The sequence below is a fragment of the Larimichthys crocea genome, chromosome VIII, assembly GCF_000972845.2.
Source record: "Larimichthys crocea isolate SSNF chromosome VIII, L_crocea_2.0, whole genome shotgun sequence".
Classification (NCBI taxonomy): Eukaryota; Metazoa; Chordata; class Actinopteri; family Sciaenidae; genus Larimichthys; species Larimichthys crocea.
In genome coordinates this window covers 19,878,250-19,900,108 of record NC_040018.1, presented here as the reverse complement: position 1 = coordinate 19,900,108, position 21,859 = coordinate 19,878,250, and the positions used below count along the sequence as shown (strand labels likewise).

At 38.6% G+C, this 21,859-nt stretch overlaps 1 protein-coding gene across 1 annotated transcript; it reads left to right on the top strand.

The window, feature by feature from the left end:
* The first annotated feature begins 15,967 nt into the window (after window positions 1–15,967).
* serf2b (small EDRK-rich factor 2b) lies at window positions 15,968–17,907 on the top strand. The gene is made up of 3 exons (XM_010750406.3): window positions 15,968–16,132; window positions 16,952–17,060; window positions 17,463–17,907. The coding sequence occupies exons 1-3, from the start codon at window positions 16,126–16,128 to the stop codon at window positions 17,542–17,544; spliced, it is 198 nt and encodes a 65-aa protein (XP_010748708.1). The 5' UTR covers window positions 15,968–16,125; the 3' UTR covers window positions 17,545–17,907.
* Window positions 17,908–21,859: the final 3,952 nt, after the last annotated feature.

Sequence of the window (21,859 nt, the reverse complement as noted above, 5' to 3'; positions counted from 1 at the left end):
AAAATGAATCCATAGTGTGTTCATTAAAACATCAAAGAGTGTACATTTGTATTAGAGTCACTGATGCATCACTGCACTATGATGCACAATAAAAACATGGATAAACTGTCACAAAGACAGTGCAAGGCTGAGGCTTAGAGAGGGTGTGCAATGTGCACGATTGCCCTTACACACACATACACACATGCACACACACCCACACATACACACACATGCACACACACCCACACATACACACACTGTTATTTCAGCTGGCACGGATGGTGTAACTGGCAGAGTGAGAAAACACTGAATTTGGGAAAGGTATCAGGTTAGACACACTAACGCCGTTTTATGTGCGGCTAACACTTCTCCTGGTGTCAAACTCAACAGCACGTTTGTGGTGTTCTTTCACAGGCTGAACATTTTATTTTTATATTTTTTTGGAAACAATTTGAATAAGTACACCAAAAAAAAAAAAGATGCTTGATTGTTCAATTTACAAATATTTGTTGTAGGACCTGCAGCTTACTACATAATTTATTCGTGTTTCTTTTTCAAACACATTTCAGTGTGACAGAATTAATTTAATCTTGAGGGATGTAAAGTCTACAGGTCTCAAACATGTTGATATTAATGAATGAAAGAATTCATGTTTTGTTCAAAATGGAAAGCTGCCTCCTGAGAAGAGGCTCAACAACAGTCATGGACCATTTCACACACCGCAACATTTTCTCTCTCATGTCAGGATTTGTCGTGGACCTCCAGAGCTTTCTACATAATGAAGGCAAAAGAGGAAAGATGCGTTTCTCATTTCATGTGACAGTAGAGGAGAGCAGCAGTTAAAATTATCCACCTTTTTCAATGTTAACATTAATTTTTAAAAAAATACATATCCATTGTCCCCCCTTTGATGCTCCAAAGTCTTCATGGTAGTCACACTTAGTTTGAGATGTGTGTGTTTCCTTTCATTCACATTGAGCGGTACTCTAGTGAAGTTGGAGCTTATATGATATTTGCCTTCAAAAATGTATAGTTGTAAATATTGTACATTTAAATTATGGAATTGTGATGAAGAATTAAACATAATCATAATGAAAAAACAAATACAGAACACCTCTAAACATGTCAATGTATAAGACAAAATTTTTGAGGCACAGACTGAAATGACCACATCAAACAAAAAGCACACTGTTGGTAGGCATTTGACAGTAAGTAAGTAAAACACTTTGTCTGTAACCTTTACAGGTTTACTACTTCATCTGACATAAAAAAATCATAAATTCTTTTGCATTCTGCAAACATTTTAAACTGATATCTGACATTGTAATATCATAAACAATAGAACAAAAAGTGTATTTCATTTTCAACTCCTCCCTCCCAGATCAAACAGGTGACACTTTCAATTTTCCACTGGAATTGAGTGGGAATGTCTGATTTCCACTGCAAGAGACCAGAAATGTGCACAGACAGACCTCTGTGCTCGGGTCAGGTTAAGGGTCACATAGTGCTCTGAATATGTTCTCAATTTTGGTTTGCACCACACTTCTATTAACCATTTCTGTTTACAATTTCCAAATAGCGTTTGTTTGTTTTGACTCATGTTACAAGATAACTCATTTTTATATCTATATTACAGATCTGCCTTGACAAACGTTTTTGCAAGCTCCTTTGATCAAGGATCATTATGTTAAATAAAACTATAAATCTACATTTTGAATTTTCACAGAACAGTTAAGAAGAAAACAAGAACATGACTGGACACACATTTGTAAAACTTATGTATATAAGTAAGGTCTGAGAGTCAAAATCAGGCAGGAACGTAACATCACTGCATCAAGTCAAGGCTTCTGTGTTTCAGAGGTGAAGGAATTTCAAGGCTGCGTGTTACTTGCAAAGCATGTTGGCATTAGACCATCCCCAAGATTTCTCTATCTCTCACTAAAAGCTGTTGCTCGTAGTCAGCAGGTCTTTCTGTGCAATCTGTATATCCCACACAACAAAGACAAGAAATAAGATAATTGTTGTCTTTAAAGAGTAGTTCAACATTTTGAAAAGTATTTATACATTTCTTTACAAGAGTTAAATGTCCAAAGGCATTTAACATGCAGAAAGTGGCATCAATCATCTAAACCTGGGCATGTCAAACTAACTCCCTCTTTAAGGAATGTGATGAGTCCTTCATCTTTTGCTCTGTTAAGCATAACAAAATTAGTATCATGTTTTCTTCAAGTTGGCTTCAAGGACAAAGACTGCAGCCATGCAGAAGAGAAGTAAGCTGAGTAAACCTGACTCAAACTGAAAACCTCCTGCAGCACCATGCAAGATAACGTTTAATCAAAACAGTCTTCCTGATGATTGCACAGGCTGTAAAGTAGAGTGAGCTCAAACCTCAATCCACCCAAAAAAAATTGAAATAATAAAATCAAATCTGGACATAGTCTACTGTAACCACAGAGAAGCAGGCCTACTCAGCGAAGTCTGTGGATTATGTTCACATGTGAGATTTGTTTTCACTCTCTTCAAAGTGAAGGTGGGAGCAAACTTTCCCACAAAGAAACACAATCGGAGTTTGGATTCAGCTTTTCATTCCCTTCTGAATGTGTGTGCGTGTGTGCTCCTCTGTGTCTGTGCCATCACTCACACACATGTATGCACTCGTTGCTAAGCAGACCCAGGTGTTTGGTGTTTTATTGAGATCACAGGCCCTTTACAGCCACCAGTTTAACAGTGACTGTACAGGTGTGACTGATCATTGCACGCATGAATGGAGATAGCAGTCAAACAAGGGCCGCTCTGTGTCGTCCCAAGCAGGAAAACATCTATGTAACATCAGCGCTCTGTGGAGCTTTTTGTGCATCCACTTAGTCATCGCTTTTAAGTATTCAAAGTTGTTGCCATCTAACAAGATGCTATTAATTGTTTGGGTTTGAACACTGATCATGAAACAGATGTTAAATGTGCTTTTTTCAACCTCTCATCCATCCATCTTTTCTATTTTAGTTTGCTTCCATGCCTTAAAACTGTTTTGTGCAAGGCTCCAGGAGTGAACATCAACCATGCTTTACTTACAACAAAATCTAAGTAGTGGCAGGATGGTTAATGTCTGTGTTTTTACAGCATAATTGGACATTTTCTGATTAAAATATGGAATGGGTCTGGCATATCCAGCTTTCACAATAGACAACAATGGATGGCGCCTGCCAGTGGGACAGGACTGGGTAATTGGGAGCAGGAGCTGATTTCCCATAACCACAGGGGCACAGTGACAGAACGATCCAATAAAAGTCAGACACCAGACTACTGAAGCATTTATATCAAGGGACCAGGATGGAGCTGTATTTTTGTCAAAACCAGGTTTTCTGCAGAGCAGGGTAATGTAGTGATGAGTCTTTTACACTCTGATGAATCTAAAGCCTTTAAATTCCAAACAGGATATGACTTAACTTCAAAATGCATCTGCAATATCCTTTTGGGGATTTTATTGTTTCAAATAAACTTGTTCAGTTTGAGATCAGGCGAGATCTGAGTCATAATTAAGTCTCATTTAAACACATGGCTTCTGGCTGAGAGAACAATCTAATTTTGAATAGCAGACCAACAAAATGAAGCATTTATAACCATGCTAGCAGCTTGTGAGGCTGTACCATGCGGCAACCTCTGTGGCTATAAAGTGAAGCCTATGTGGAAGTGCCAAAAACTGCAGTTCCTCAAACGTCCACTTGTGGCTGGCTACAGAACTAGTCAGTCTCCATAAGGCCCCATGTTAAATTGTCCAACTTCACAGCAGAAATAAACATGTTTACGCCTGGGGAAAAAAGAGTTTTGGCCTCTATAGCTAATGTTGTTGTTCATAAGAACTGTACTGACTCCGAATTCAATTTTAACTGTTATGTTAAGACTTAAAGTTATGCAGAATTAAGAGCTTAGCCGCTTTGATTGTCAGATAGGTGCCATTACAGATGGCCTATTTGAGTACTCAGATGTCATTCCGTCCACCTCAAGTCCGCCGATGATCCCCGTCTTTGCTGTTTTTTTGATTAGCCAAAAGGCAGAAGAGGCAGGACAGCCAGCATGGCCATGGCCAGCACCACAGATTTTGAGCTTCAAAATGGCTCTTCAGAAACCTATGGGTGATGTCATGGATATGCGGTCCATTCTTTATACTGTCACTGGCCTTTACTTACACACACTGGTGTTTTTAGTTAAATGCAAATGTCAGGATGCTAACAAGCTCACATGACAATGCTTGCATGCAAACATTTCATTGTCACCATCTCAGTTTTGTGCTAATTACTAAATGTGATCATGGTAACATTTGGTAGTTAGCTCAAAACACAATTGAGGATTGGGGTGGTGTTTAGCTCGGTAGCTTAAGCAGCCGTCCCAGGACTCCCTTCAGGACTCCCGACCTGAGTGGCCCCTTCCCGCATGTCACTCCCCATCTCCCTCTCCCCACGCTTCCTGTCAATCTCCAGCTGTACTATCAATAAAGACAAAAAAAACAACTGAGGATGTTGGGAATATCATTAGTTTTGCAGGTATTAAACTAAAATGGACCACAGACAAATACAATCTTTTGAACTGATGATGGCGCAAGATGACGAAGATATTTCAGTCTGGACCAAAGTGGTGGACCGACCAACAGATAGGCGTGGAAGCACTGAAAACTGATCTTTTGCAACAATGAAAACCAATGCTACATCCATGTTGTGAGAAATTGTCACTCTGTGTTGATCATTGCTAATGCAGAGATGAGTATATTTAGTAATTAGTGTACACCACTTGTTCAACAACTCATATTTTATCACTCCATAGCCGGGATCTCAACATGTAGAACTTCTAAGCGAGGCCTCCTGGGTGACACAAAACATATTGGTGCATTCTTTTTTGTGTTTGTGTGTGTTGCCGCCACATGATGCCGTTCTCTTTGAAGCTTGATTAAAGTCGTCGCCTTGTCAAGAGCTGTAATATGTATCACACCTGAAAGTAGAAACATACAAAAGAGTTGCATGGTGTCTTATCTCAGAGATTAAGACTACTCCCTGTGTGCCTGGTGTTGTTCAGCTGGGTGATTGGAGCAGCCTCATCCTAAGCTTTATGTGGGGGGTACAGTCATTCAGAGCCTGATATAGTTGCAGCTCTGTACAGTGTCAGTGATGACTCACTCAGGTCACAGACATCATCTTATTCAGGGCAGCCACAGCTGCAGCACACTTCCAAAAAAGAGTGGCAGAGAGGGAGAGTATGGAAGGACTGATTGTCACTGCTTCTTGAAACATTTACTCTAACAGATTAACTAACCTAGAACACTATTGTTCTGTTTTTAAATGTTTTTTCTTATGTTTTTTCAAGTAGTCAATAATGCATTCACGTATGTGTAAATCGAGCTAAATTAAAGCTGTAATAATCAATATAATATTGATTATAACTTACGTAACTCGTAGAAGCTTACTTAAGTTATTAAGTATGTATAATGTGATAGCCATCACTTGTAGTGATTCTGGACTTGTGGAGTTTTACAGAGCATTTTAGTGTCCCTCTCGTCAGCATCATCTTTAGATGTTTTCATAGAAAAAGCTCTGAAAACTGACTCCACACTATTTGCTCCAAACAATAAGTAAACAAAGTAGCAGGGGCAAAAGTCAGAGCATTAAGCAGCTGACAAAGACATAATATTAAACTTTAGGTGTCTCCGAATTAATGATGATTTTGTTCTGTGTCAGCTATGTGTAAATAAACAACTGTTTGTTCATTTATTGTGTTCACAGTTTGAAGATTACATTTTACCGTTAAAGATACCATGTGCAGTTTTTATTTCATTTAGCATTTCACATGTCATTAACTTTGACATGCTTAACATCTGCATTGTAGAATTCAAATGATGATAGTTAAAATGGCATGAAATAATGAACTCCCACACAGCACAGACTGTGTTAAGTATTCATTATTATCCACATTACACAGGCTTTTATAGCTGAAGAGCCCTGGGAGCAGTAGCAAGACTAAAGGAGCAAGCTGCATCTAATTCCACCCTTCATAATATTTGTCTCCAAGTGTCCTCTCAGGGAAAAGGCGCTGTGGATATTTGTTACACCTCCGACCAACAATAATGGGCTTTACTCTATAGAACCAGTCTGTTATACTCACTCCACTCTGTTCTGGTCTCAAGGGCCCTGCCTCGAGATGGGTAAGGGGTTCCCATGTGTCCTGCCACTCAGCTAATTGAGGCCTGGTAAAAGCAAGTTGCCATGGAGGAGACTCCCACAAATGGGATGCTACTTTTAGTGTCGCTCTTTTGGGAACACTCTTAAGTTTGTGCTGAACATTTTTATTTCTATTTTGTGCATAAAGGAATAATATATTATTTACATTAAAGCACTGTGAACTTTTCTACCATGAAACATTGTAAATCATGTGTCTCTGTCATTCCCACTCTTATAATGTCCTGCGAGAAGTAAGCAACACTTTAATTTGGATTAAAGAAATTTGGATTATATTTTTGGAAGAAAATGTTTTCTGTTTTCTTAATAATGTCCTCCACTGGAGGATTAAATCTAGGACTGACTTTTAGTTGGCGGTGAGAGTTTTGTGAAATAAAAGGCTGAAAGAGAAAAGGGCTTCTTGCTGTTGGACTCCTGTGTTGTTGCACTTTGTTGCAAAGGTATCACTCGCTAGTTTTTAATTGTAAGTAATTTAATCAGAACAAATACCAAGCAGCAAGCTCCATGGCTGTGAAATGAAACCTATGTGGCAGTGCCAAAAACTGCAGTTTCTCAAGCGGCACCTTGAACTTGGCTGCAGAACAAGTCAAACTACATAAGCCCCCATATTAAATGATTTCCCTGTTCATGACAGCTTTATTGTGGCAGATTTCTTTTTTCACCTGTTAAAATTATATTAAGGCTTCAAGTTATGCATAATTAACAGGGTGGCCACTTTGATTGACAGGTAGGTGCTGTTACAGATGGCTTGTTTGAACATTCAGACCACCTCAGGTCCACCGATGATCCACTTCTTTACTGCTCTCTGATACTGTGGGTTTCAAAAAACAAATGTTTTTTTTTATTTTTTTTTTATATGTTCTAACAAGTTAAATTCAGTCACATTACGTCAACCTAGTTTTTCTTGTATATTATGTACTGATGGCCATACAAAAAATCTTGTGAGAGACATGTGAGCTTAGTGGAGTCAGTGACATCTCATGCATACAAAGTATTTTCAGTGAGTCTACACTGCACGTCCTCTAGATTTCACAGACATGGAGTAATTCTCTGTACTTTACATGCAGAGTGTGGAGCCATCAGTCTGATCGTCTGTCGCTGAAATCAACCAGTATGAGTCAGCCAGGAGGCAGCGGTGAGCTCATCCACAGCAGGAAGACGAGGAGACAAAAACATCTTAAGACATCATAAGAAAAAAATGCAAACAAATATGTTTGCAATAATGTGGCTTGATAAATATTTTGACAGCTGCAGATGTTTTTGTGTGTCAAGATTTGTGTTCACTCTAGTTCTGGTGCATTTATACTATTTCCAAAATCAATTTAATGTCGGCCCACTCAGCCTTGTCAAAGGCACTTGGAATGATCCAGCACACCATCCACTGTTATCTACTCATCCCTATATTCTGGACATCATGCATTAGCTGAGAAATGGCTGTTACCTTGACAACCATCCGAAAACACATCATCTGGACAATGTCATGATTTAATTTCATTATCGTAATGAGACCAGTCTTTGACGTAAGATCCATTTTGCTTAGCACACTGACAACGTGGGCAATGAAAATCCATAAAACAGCATTATAGATTTGTCTGTAGTCTGTTTGTTCTTTTTGCTTTAAATGTAGTGAAGTGCAAAGTGACAGTGTTGGGGAACAGCCTGTTGTGTTTACAGCTGATTTAATGCATTCTTTCATTTTGTGATGTTACAGACAGAGAGTACGTGTGGTGTAAAATCTGAAAAATAAAGCCATCATTTCCCCTTGAAAGACTGCTATTGTTCCGTGCCATGTGCAAGAACATTCAGTTAAGCTGCATTAGAGGACAGGTTGTCTTATTACCCGCACGCTACAATGTAGCCATGTAAAATCTGAAGGCAGCAGCTCAAATTTAATTTGTTTTGTTTTTTTGTTCTTTTTTTGTCTTGACAATCTCACAAAGCTCCCATCATGGATTTTGTCTTTGTAATAGCACTAATTCACAGAGAGGAGTAAAACAGTAAGGTCCTTACCCACAAGGATGCCCAAAAATCTGAATCTTTACTCAAAATATTTATGATTCTTGCATTGCAGCTCAGTTAGACTAAGCTGACAAATCAGTGCAATACAATATAGTTTGTAGGCGTACTATTTTAAAAGAGATTTTTTGTGACTCTGAGACGCCTTTTTCATGTTTGTTCTCATGTATCTGACTTAACTCGTAGAATCCTTAAGTCAAGAAAAAATTCTCTGTGCTTTCAGAAAGTTACATCCATACTCCTGTCAGTGAAAATAAACCCAGCTTAATCTCCACCCCTGCTGGATTGTGCATGGTGTTTCCAGGGCACAGGGTCAATCGGTGCAACATCTGCACTCCAGGAGAAATTACTTTGCTCACGTACCTTTTTTTGTCCCCAAATGACTTTTGATCAAGTGGACTTCTCCCTCGGGCAAGACAGTTAGACTTGAGATGAAGGGTGAAACAATGAGTCTACTGAAATGGCCTCTAAATAAGGGGAGAGGGAGTAGAAATACTAAAGAATGGGAGAAGGTAAAACAAAAGAGCAAATTAAAACCTCCCTCCTCCACATCCCTTTTAATCTGTGTGAGAAGCAGGTGGACTCTGAGCTTCTTTGCGGTTCTCACTCGCTGACATACATTCAAATAAATATTTCAGTGTTAATAATGTTGTGATGTTTTAGCCATCTCTTGCCCTCAAAGATAAACGAGTTTTCTAGAAGCCAGGTCATGTGATCAAACTGAAATATGAGAAAGTTAAAGGCATTCTTCTGCGTAATCAATAACTCCTTCTCTTCAGGCTACACGCGAGCCTATCGCTGTCTTGTAAAGAATTTCCCTCATTTTGACAGAGAAGCCAACTGGCAAACATTTAACACACTAACCTATTGTAATGTTTGGTTCCACAATGTAAACTGTGTTTATATTGTTGTAGATTTATGTTCAGTAAAGAGGAGGACAATGGTGCAGGTGAAATAAATCACATAACCATGAAAGCTGTATGGCTTGGCATCATGCAAACTCTTTCAGGTTATACTACTTAAATCAAAGATTTATAGTGACAACCAAACAATAACTACTCTTTTTGCAGTTGGAAAGCAGACTTGAGACATTGTGACTGGGACTTCAGTCCACTCAAGTTTTGATAACTTGAAACTTGGCTTTCCAGAAAATAAATGACTTAAGACTTAGCTTTAAAGATGAAGTCTCATGACTTGACTTGACAAATTTCTGTGCTCATTGTATCATTAAAATATTATAAATAATATATAATAGCCTGGTATACAAGCTCACACTGGGAATGGCATTGTCATGATTGGATAACAACGGTATTTGATGGATCAAATTGGTATATTTGATTTGACATAACCAGTCATTGAAAAATGACTCAGAACATACTTGACACTCGGACCAAATGAGTTGCGTGTTTGTGGGAAGTTGACACCAGCGCTGCCAGCAAACAATTTTTAGCCACACTAGCAATGTGGCTCTCGGAAAAGCAGCATAAAACTAAGTTCACCACTTTGGTCCCAACAAGCAACATACATGAAACTATATGGTGAAGATGGTAAACATCAAACCTTCTAAACATGAGCATGTTTGCATTGTCATTCTGAGCTTGTTACCATGCTGAAGCGATGTTGAGCCTCACAGAGCTGTTAACATGACTATCTTAAAAATATGTTCATATTCAGCTACATTGTTTTGTAATGCAAAACACACACATATATTGTGATAACACTACCTACATTACATTACAATTTACAGTATATTAACATTTTAAAGAAAATGTTCAGACAAAGTTCAGTCAGTTTTGGGATTAAAGTCAGAGTGATTAAAGACGTTTTCAAATTTTGGGAAAAAGAAATTATGTAAATAACACATGAAGAAAACAAATACAGCTACATATTTGAAAAAAAATCATACTGTATGAGGTGAAAATATAATTCTGAAGGGTTTTCAGTAGAGAACAAAAATATGTACAGTACTTTGCAATACAGCACGAACAACATAACAATTTCATGGGCTCATGTCAAAATTAGCTCCAACAATCAGGACACGAGGGACATTAAGGCAATGCAGAAGATGGGATCAGCAAGTCCCATCAATCATTCATGACAGCAGGCAGGACTGTGGCAGCGTGATGGATGACAACGGTGAAATGAGACAGAGAAGAATGCACCATACGTCCAGCCTGTCACACTAAGTTTATACTGCCACACATCAGCGCTTCCACCTCTCCATGATCAGCGTTAGCAAAGACCGCACCAGACAGTACACTGTAGCCTATTCATGACGGCGGTGCCATCAAATGCTGGAGAAGAAATTAACAGTGGTTGCTCTGTCCTCACATTATATTCATCTCACATCGCCATGATTTTATGAATAATCTATCACCAGTTTGGACTGAATCAAAACAGTACACAACAGAACACAATTACCCTAAATCAGAAAATCTCATTACATTTGACTGCTACATAATAATCCCACAGCACATACTTAACGCACGCACACTTACTGTAGGCCTGAACTAAATAGTTTACTTGCATGCGACCATGTGAAAAGGTGTCTGTCACTAAGTAGTCAGTATGGAAAAGTGCTAGAGGTAATGAGAGGGCAAGGACTTCTACTGTTATTATAAAACCCCCCTGTTAAATTTAGTATGAAATTAATGGAAAACAAAGTTTTCCCTCCCTATCATCTCCATTTGATTAAATTGGAGACAGGGCTGGCAACATGAGGAGCTGCTGAGCTGCTGCAGGAGTTACACAAGGACAGCATTAACATTTAGAGGCTTTGTAAAAGCAGAAGCAGTCAACATTGTCAAAATTACCAGGTGGTGATAATTGCACTGCGAGACGAAAATAGTTTGCTTTAAGCAGGATGCTGTCACTGAAAGCAGCTGTGGGGAAAACAAGTCAGCGGCAGACATCCTGGGCCGTCCTGTGTCGCCACCAGCCCAATAAACTGACCACAGTGTTTGACATGCTGTTCGACACACTGTTTAAGTCTTCATGCTCCAGCACGCAAGTGGCACGAAAAAGCCATTGCTCTTTATCCCCTCAATTCTCTGTGGTTTTAATTTCTCTGTCATTATTATTTATTATTATAAATATATATATATATTTTTTTTCTGTTATATTTTCAGTCCTAGGATGAAACTCAAACAAAATCTTTGTTTGTTCTCCTTTGTGTGCAGTGCTGAAATTATTTTGAATCTGGTGGAAGACAATTCAATTTGAAGTGAGAAGCAAGAAAGTCTGTTAGAAAGTATGTACAGCATATTTCAGCTGTGTACATACCAGTGGTTCTCTAGCATGGCCTCCTTTAGGAGCCAACAAAAGTTCATGCCCCTGACCCCACATAAGTAATCAAGCGATAAAATGATAGGAGATGCAAAAGGATTAAAGTTTAATTTCAGGGAAGTAAAGGACAGCATGATAGCATTATAAACAATTCAACTTTGTTTCAGATTTTTCACAGACTCCCTGCAGTGGCTCTATGCCCCTTGCCCTGGGAGGACCAACCCCCAGTTTGGCAGTCACTGGTATATACACAGAAATACAAAAATTGTCAAATATCAGGAGAGTATCATGAACATACTCTATTTAACATTTAAGGATTGTCATTGAGCTTGTTAGCATTTAGCTCAAAGTACAGCTGTCCTCTGAATTTAATATAAAATATGTTGTCTGCAAAAGACGTTTAGAACGACACATAGAGACAGATGATTTACAGACATTTTTTTAGATGACTATGGGAACTTGTGTCAGATTATAATTATTATCTCAAATTCAGCTATAGAAATGCCCCGTGGCTGCTGGTACTAAACTGCATTCCTTACTTTTTCCAACAGTTTGAGCTGACTGTTCTTTGTCAGGTCAAATTTGTGTAAAATAAAATATTAATTTACAGTGTAAGACAGCGCAGAAAAAGGCATTTCTGTTCACTGGCGAAGTATTTATAGCATATTCCTGTCAGTGACCACCTGTAGGGAGGCTTGTGATCTTGACTCCAAGGCTTTGATGAGAAACAGACGACAGGAATCTAAAAGTCTACTCTTATCACTCAAAGTGAGTTTTTAGTGAACATTCGTCAAGAAATAATATGCAGAAGGCTGCAGACCAGAACAGCATATAATTAAACTCAAAGAAGACCTTATTTTTTCACCCAAATAGACTATTGGCTAGACAATCACGGCAGTAGTTTGACGGTTCATTGTATTCAAACAGTAATTATGTCCTTAAAATACAGTATTCATCTTTCAGCAAGAAACCCAGCCCTGTCTTCATTCTCCTCCCTCACATATATACAATTTCCATTCCAGATGCTATATGCAGGACAGTTGTTGTCATCTCCACAACCATGAACTTAAGTTTCCAGTTCTTCTTCTTTAAAATATACAGCACAGTAGTGTTTTTGCTTTTCTTTTTTTTTTTGCTTCAAAATATCTTATTTGTCTAAATGCCATCAAGTTTCACTTGAAGTAAAAGAGATGCACACATGCAGGTTCAGCAGCAGGTTGTCTTCTTCTATTCATAGTTTCAGTGTCTGGGTAGAAGTTCACTTTTGAGCAGACATGACTCAGTCATCTAGCCTATTTAACTGCCAGACAGTCAATAAAATCACCCTACCAAAACAGCAAGGAAAACATTGTGCGGTTGTGCGGGGGAGGACAGAAATAAAACTTTCAATTACAATTAAGAAGATCACTTTTTGCACTTAAACACAATACTATTATCAGAGGAATCATACTGTGTTGTTATATAAACATGTTGTCCAATTAATTTAATGCTATTTGTATTTCAAAGTTAATAAAAATCAATTACTCTGTGTTTTGTGTGTTAGTTTGTGTAATACACAACATTTGAACAGTGTACTGATCATCAACGTAATGACATGTGATCTATCTATCTAAGTATTTGCTACTTTTATCATCTGACTCTAAATATATACTTTCAAAATGATTAGTAGTCTCTGTGTCAAGATGACAGTGTCCTGTAGATTCTCTGTATTCTGAGCCCTTCATTTTTAAAATTACTTTAGCATAGTCTGCCACCTGCTGGCTCTTTTTAGTAAGATTTTAAGGAGATTGCTGTGAATTGTAACTGAGGTTGACGTCTCATGGAGTTGAGTTTGTTGAATTTACATTACAAATGTAAGTAAATGCACACAAAGCAGCTGTGTGTCCCATCTTGGTGTTGGCCCAGGATGACGGAAGAGAAGAAGAAAAGTCACTTTAGGACACTGCCAGGCTCTGTGTCTTTCAATCAAAGCCTCGAACCCTGTAGGCTTAAAAACAGTTTTCCAAAACCTCCTCTGTGTGATTGCTGGAGCCAGACATGAAATAAAGTTACAAACTAAGACTCAAACTCCCACACTAATGATCACAATAATCATTGTTATGCATAATTTTCTTAATAAAAATACCTAAGCTTAAAAATTCACTCTTGACCTTGTACAACTACAAAGGTCAAACTATGTCTTAAGCTCTCAACAACTGTATTTTGTGGCCTTTGTCGGAGTTACTTGTCTGTCTTTGAAAATGGTTTAAGTTTGGAAATATGTAAAATGTATTCATTCTGATGACCTATTTCTGAAAAAACAGTTGCACGACTCTATTTCCAAAAAAGTTGGTATGCTGTGTAAAATGTAAATGTGTAAAAATTATATGCTCATTTTGAATTTTGATACCAGAAACAAGTTTTAAAAAGTTGTGACAGGGTCATATTTACTACTACTCTGTTGTAATCTTAAAAATGAAATATTTTCCCATTCTTGCTTGATGTAGGATTTCAGTTGCTCAACAGTCCAGGGTCGTATTTCACATCACAGTTTAGCACCTGGACTCTTTTACTATGGAGCCATGCTGATGGTACATGTGCAGACTGTGGTTTGGCATCGTCTTGCTGAAATAAGCACAGACGTCCCTCAAAAAGACGTCTACTTGGCAGCATATGTTGCTCTAAATCATGCCCACCATGTCATGTGCACTAAAGCACACCATACCATCACAGATGCTGGCTTTTGAACTGTACGCTGATAACAAGTCAGATGATGCTTCCTCTTTAGCTTGACTGGTCAGACCACAGGACAGTTTTTCACTTCACCTCAGTCCATCTTAAATTAACTCAGGCCCACAGAAGACGCCCACGACATATCCGGATCTGGTTTCTATAAGGTTTCCTCTTTGAATGGTCGATGAGTTTCATCTGTCATTTGTGGATGCAGTAATGAACTGTGTTTACAGACTGTGTATTTTGGAAGTGTTCCTTAGCCCATGCAAGGATGTCCACAGCATAATCATGTCTGTTTTTGACGCAGTGCTGTCTGAGGGCCTACCAACCGTGCAATGATGGTTTTCAGCTTTGATTTATTCTGGCTCTCTGAATCTTGATATCATGTTCTGCACACAATGAAATATCCAGATTCTTTGCAATTTTATGTTAAGAAATATAATTCTTAAATTGTTGCACTATGTGCCATCGGAGTCTTTACCAGAGTGGTTAACCCCTCCCTTTAGTGAAATGTTACACCAGGTGTTTTCTTTTAGCATTTAACAGATTTTATTTCATTGACACTATCCCAACTCAATGGACATATCATTTTCCAGAAACAAATGTAATGTGCTATTTTATTATCACATTCTGTTCCTGTTTACATTTTGCACAATATGCCAGATTTTTTTGGAATTAAGATTGTAAAGCCTAAACAAACTGGCCAGCTCTGTCCTGGAGTGCCCCCTAGACTCAATTTTCTGAAATTTCTCATTTGGAGCCAAGATTGCAGTTTTTCCAAAGCATTAATTTGACCTCTTCTAACTATATTGTCCTCATATGTCAACTAATCATAGATGTATGCATATGCAGATGTTTTTAGATTAATTGATTTACTTTACCATGAACCACCACATGGAGTGGTTCATAGTTTGAGAACCAGTGATTTAGAGTATATACATTTTTTTTTCTATATTTGTCCTAATTCGGAGTATTTTCTTTTGTTTTCATTGTGAGCTGCATTTCTCCAGCGTGGGATCAATAAAGTCTTATCTTATCTTGTCTTATTAATATTTTAAATTACACACAATTACACTTATATCTGAAATTGCAACTTGCCACTGCTGCAGCACAAGCTGTCAAGACATGCACTTACAGGTTAATTGGTCAGAATCAGAATCAGAAAAAACTTTTATACTTTTAATTATTTTTGTTACAATACTCCAGTATATAAACAAACAAAAACAACATATGTAAACAAGTAACCATCTATTAAGAACAATATAAATACATAAAAGTATATAAAATATCAAATTTACAGTTAAATAATGTGCAACAACTTCAAAAAGTGATAGACCATGTTTGTGTCAGATTACAGAAGGGGGTGAAGAAAGATGATGTATGGTGCATGGTGTATGGTTGTTATGTGCCCTGTGTCCAGGGTGTAGGCTCCAGCCCCGAGTGCATTAGAGAAGATGCATGGGTGGACCTTGTGTATTGTGAGCTGCTGTAATAAGTGAATTTCCCTAGTGTGGGATCAATAAAGTCTATCTTATCTTAATACTAATTTGTTTTATCGTTTAATTAAAGTTATGTGCTCACGGCTTTCCTTTTCTTTTTCTTTTTGCTTTTAATTTACACAACTGATTTGAATGACCTTATCTCCACTAGTCTTTGTCAATGTGACGTAATAACTTTTATCACTTGTAATGAACTGATGCCTGCCTGCCTGGCTGCGCATGCGCGGTGCGGTCTGGAGCGAGACGGAATGTTCTGGTTCTCGCCCTCTCGCACGGAAGTCTCGCGCATAACTGGCAGCCACGGAGGCGCGACGCAACGTAAACAACGACTGGAGCGACGAGAGGGGAACCGACGGCCCTCAGGCTGAGCTGATTTGGATTTCGGGCGAAGAGAAGCGTCGATTAATAAAATGACCAGTGGGTATCGACATATATTTTGACTGTAAGGCATTCATGTACTTAACTCGATTGCATGTAGTCTGTGGTCGTTGTTTTTTTGCCGCCCCGTTAGCCTTGGCCATCGCCGACCCGGGCTCCGTCTATTTTCTGATTTTTTATTTTTTGTAACCCCCTTCCCGACGGATATTCATGACAGTTTTATATCGCTTTTGTTTACAAGTCACTCAAACCACAGGCTGTTTTTTTTTAATTTTTTAGTAGAGTTTGACTCGGTTGACGGCTTTTTCTGTTGTGTTGCATTGTGTGCGTTGTCAACATCGGTGAGCCTTTTTTATTGTCCAGATATTAGTCCAAGCCTCGGCCTAGTGTAAAGCCAGAGTCAACAAGGACCTAACACGGGTATTTGTTTCGATTAACGCCGCCTGTAGTTAACACGATGTCATACTCGTTTTATGTAAGTGTTTGCGTTTCTTAAAACGTGGCTCTGCCTTCGTTGTTGGTCTGTGATTATCCGACAATGAGACGATGGAGGACGCTTTGCTGCTCCGGAGCGCCCCTCTGCCACGTCGGCTGCTTTCATGTTTTTGCACCACTTTTCCATTTATTTATTTTTTTTTTTTGCCCATCACTCATATTTAAAATGTGGCGTTTTGATTTCTGGTTTGTGGACACGCGTTGTTAATGCTCCTTTTTTTTTTTTTTTTTTTTTTTTTTGTACCATTTGGTCAGTTATTATTTTAAAGGGTGTAGCTCACATACCTCAGGTGTTGCTCATTAAAGTGACATTTGTTGTGACACATTTTTTCTCTCTCTCTCTTTCTTTTGTCCGACCTGCAGGAGGAAACCAGCGTGAGCTTGCACGCCAGAAAAATGCCAAAAAGAGCAACGAGCATGGCAAAGGGAAGAGGGTCGAGGACGGGCTGTCTGCTGCTGCTCGCAAGCAGAGGTAAACTTCAGCCTTTGATTTTTTTATTTTCGCAGCGCTGTGTGTTTGATTTTCGCAGCGCTGTGTGTTTGATTTTCGCAGCACTGTGTTTGATTTTCGCAGCACTGTGTGTTTTTATCTGTGCACCATTTCACTACTTGCTGATGATGCAGATTCTTGCATATCGAAACAAATGATTGAACCTCTGCCTGCTATCGTTATGCAGCATATATCCCCTGATATTACCAGTGCTGCAAAAATCAACCTTACAGTACACATTGTTGAGTCTTTTCTGGGTTTTTTTGTTTTGTTTTTGTTGCTAAACTACTAATACGACGTGTGATTTGAAAGATTATTCACGACTATGTGTGTCACAGTTGAATCTGCCCTAACAAAGCGTCCTTTTTAATCTTTCTTCCCAAGGGATGCCGAGATAATGCAACAGAAGCAGAAAAAGGCTGATGGAGGAGGAAAAGGAGGCACGTCCAAGCCTGAGTCCAAGTAAAGAATGACGTCGGAGACGAATTCAGCTCAGTGTTTCAGTAACATCCCATGTTCAGCATTGTTCCTGATATATATGAGAATGGATCTGCCATCTTTGTCTAGACTCAAGAATCTAGGATCCTACATTCTTCCCTATGGCAAATGACATTGCTTGTTGGATTTGTTAATTTACATGGTGAAATTTATGTCTGAGCAAGTTTAGCGGTTGTCCCACAATGGTTCTGCATGCAGAGGAGCATCAGTGGTGTAAGCAGCAGGAGAAAGATGAACAATTCTCGACACAAAGCATCCATTATGACAGTTGCGTATTTTTGTACAAAAATGTCCCCTGCTGGTTTTAAATAAAGTGTATCTTTTTAGTTCATGCTTACTTGAGTTTATTCTAGATGTTTGTGTTGGAAGACTGATTGTAATTTCTTCACATGATCTATATTTCTGCTGAGGCTGACTGGCAAATGTTAACTTTTTGTTAATTACACTTTGGAGCATGTTTTCTTTTCTTTTTTTTTCTAAATTGGCTCTAATTCCGATGCAAATATTGAAAACATAATATGGCAAAGGGGAATGAGGAATCATTAATAAACTGATACTCTGATATATTTGGATACTTTGATTTGATTTAGTTTCTGACTCAGAAATTTGGTTAAACTAAGAAATCAGCATTGCAAATTCTGAAAAGTAAGTACAATATCCAGGCCCTGATGTGCCAGGGAAAACCGCCCATGGTCCATCAGTAAACATTTGTTGAACGGACAGCTTAGATAATTTTCTGAACTTTTAACACAAAAAAATCCCCCAGTAATATTCATGCTAGTATTACTGAATACTATATTAGGTGGAGCATCATCCGCATTGATCAGTTTGTGGAGATTTATTCTATCTCAAAGAATCCAGATATTCAGTGAAAGAAGCCAAAACAAATGAAGAAATGTTCATAATCTTTTAATACAAGTTGCTACAGTCATTCTGCGACAGATTGCTATCATCATGACTTTACAGGACAAACTCTGGCTGTAGCTGTGAAGCAGGTACTGTATTCTCTAGGCTCATGGCCTCCTTCCATCAATTGTGTATCGGGCTCTGCAGTGAGTGCATCTTTGAAAAACACAGTAGGCATTTACTGGCACAGTACTATATAAACTCATTGATGCAAAAGTGCAGTATACAAAAAGATGCAGTTGTGTCAGGAAAGCAGCGACCTAACCTCAAGAGTTAAGCAATCAAAGTCTGGTGAGAGAAGACTCTCCACATGCATGCACATTGTCACATTTGAACAGTATTCCCCACATAGTTAGCTCTTTATGGAAGTCTGAAAATACCTCTACCTATCTCTTGGTAGATAAAACATGATAAAGTGCCCTATAGGGTGCCCTACCAGTGGAGAAAAGGTATTACTATGCCTTGTCGGATGACCCTAGGGGGAGAAAATGTGATAAAATGCAGTCTAGGGTGCCTTCATTTGAGAACAGGTGATACCATGCCCTGTTGGGTGCCCTTCAGTGGAGAAAACGTAATAGACTTCCCCCTAGGGTGTCCCTTTTATGTTTTTTTTTTGTGCTCCTGCCCCTCAGACAGCCTGAGTCGGCTACTGCTTACAGTTAAGGAAAGGATACATCTGTGTTGTGTTACACTGGAGTCAGCCAAATTTACTGTAATTAAACTAAGTGTGCCAGCAGCCGTCATACTGTAGAGGCGTTCTGACCACTAGGTGGAGGCATACACCAGGGTATTTTTTTCAACTGGAGTCTCACTGGTAAATGTTGGAGCGTTACAATGATAAAATTATACTCTGTTTGGCTGATTTTGTTGTTGTTTCTTAAAAGAAAACACACATCATGGGCTAATTCAAGATTTATTAAATTCATACTATTAAAATGAACACACGCACATACATACATGTTCAAGCATTGCTGCTGCAGAACATTTGACTCTCGTCCTCCAACATACGCACAAGTGCATATTGCTGATATTTTATAGTGTTCAAAGAGTCAGTAAGCTCCAGCTCTGCCTATTTATAGGCAATAAGCTGTGTGTCTACTTACTGAAATCCAGTGAGTTTGTGTCCTCAGTTCTCAGATTACAGGGTGTATAATTAAGTCACCAGTTTAGCTTTTTTCCATCTCAGATAGCAGGGGGAAGTAGCAGAGGAGCTGAATAGTGATGAGGAACAAATGCAGAATCAGCAAGTTGCTTAAATTCGAGAAAACACAAACCTTATCCGCTATCATCCACGATACTGTGCTTACAGCTTTGGGTAGATCTCGCTTAAATTCAAGCATAAGGCCTAACAGACTGACTGTGGGTCCTGGCAAGTTTTTATTAAAACAGACCAAGAGAGGAGCTCAGTGGTAATGAGATGCAGAATGTAAAGACGAGAGTCAGCTCATTTAATTAAATTCATTCTTTATGCTTTCTCTGCTGAATGTGGTGAGGCACTTGGTGGACTTTATTGTTGTTACAGAACTGTTGCTCCTATTTACAATGTCGACTAGTTCAGTCTCAAATTGGGGAGAAGATGGACACTAGTGTACTGTAGCAGCTTGGCTTTACATGTTGAAAATAGCCTTAAATTACCCACAGCAAAGAGGGTGTAGTCATTTAACCTAAGTACAGTCAAAACCTGTTCATATGTTTATTTCCCCTTAGGAAATAAAGTTGCAGCTACATACCGTGTGGAGGTAAAGCTAAAATACACATATATGCAGTATATGTAAGTGAAATATGATAGAGCATGCAGACTGCTAATGCTTACTGATTTAGTTCAGTCACTACCCTACACTGCACTTAAAAAGGCTCAGTATCATTTGTATGAAGGCTCAGTAAACATCCACAGCTTAATGTCCCACGGGCACACAGGGCTCAGAGCTCAGCGGGGAAGAAAAACTGACTAGATCTCACAGTTCTCTCCAAGATCCACCATTTTATAGCACACAAGATCTGGTCCAGACATGCTACCCCCTAATTACGAGGTCAGTAGCCAGTAGACAGTGTAACGGTTTGGTTGCACTCGGGAGCACAGGTGTGAGTCTCTGGATGGCCACTGTTAGGAAATCCTACCTTTTGTCATCTGGGCTGAACAGATACTACTTTCTGAGAGCGTCCAAAACTGCAATTCCCAAGATTATACCCCCTCCAAACTGCTGCTGTAATAAATCCTGGTTGCTCAGTTAGCCAAGGCACATACAATAACATTTATCACATTTTATCATCCCATTTTATCAAACTAGACTTACCGGCTCACCAGCCATACATGCAACATTATTTTACAGTGACAGGAAGTGTATACAGGATTCACCTTTGAAGAAATACATGATTATCGTTCTCATCATGTTGTTGATAAATAGAGCCACAGGCCTCCTGTTTCATTATGCTGAGGGCAAAACATTTTAATAATACTTGTTTTCAGAGAAGAATTCATCTTTTAAAGAGTGACACTGCTGCAGCTACTTAGATAATGACTGCACAATGAATGATGGATGTTATAAATCATGTAACTGGTTGAAAGCCACAGTGTGTACACATGCCTTATGACAGGAACTGTGTCTTCATAGTTATAATACTATAAATAATGATGGGGCAGGGGGTACATGCATCAGCTAAAAACTATTATAAGGCTGTAATCCTGTTAAGGTGCCTCAAACTGTGGCTGCATGTTTCACCCAGCAATAATACAATTTGGGATTGTGACTATATTATTCTACATTGACCTTAATAATTTGATAGATCACTAGAAAAACACATTTACAATAAATCTCTTCTATTGATGATGTGTGTATGTAGAGAAAATATACTTTTCCTGCCTTGCTTCAGTCTTTTTTTCTTGATCAAGATCTTGGATGTCTCAACCCTTTTTTACTAATGTATGTATTCTTCTGAACTAGAGTCAGCTGAGATCCTGGAAAAAAAGAAAACACAAAAATGTGTTCATGCCTGCACACATGCAAGAGTGTAAGTGTACAGGCATGCAGGAAAATCTGTGCATTGTCAGTATGATGCATGTGTATTTGTTCACATGAAAAGTGTCATTAATCATCACTCTCTGGAGTTAAATGATCGGCCTCTGATTGGCTGAGACATGTCGGCACATTAAATAAACATGAAAATTTAATCCCAAAACACACTTTACACACAATGCTTATAGCTTAAGCAATAATTTGTTAAATGAAAAATCTTTGGGCTTTTGGGGACTTTTATAGAATAGATTTCTCGTTTAGTATTTTCTGTTTTATGTTGAAAGAGTCTTACCTCTGGTGTCTTGTGTTACTTCTCACTTGTTTTCTGTGTCACCTGTGTTTTATTAGTCAATTAGTTTTAGT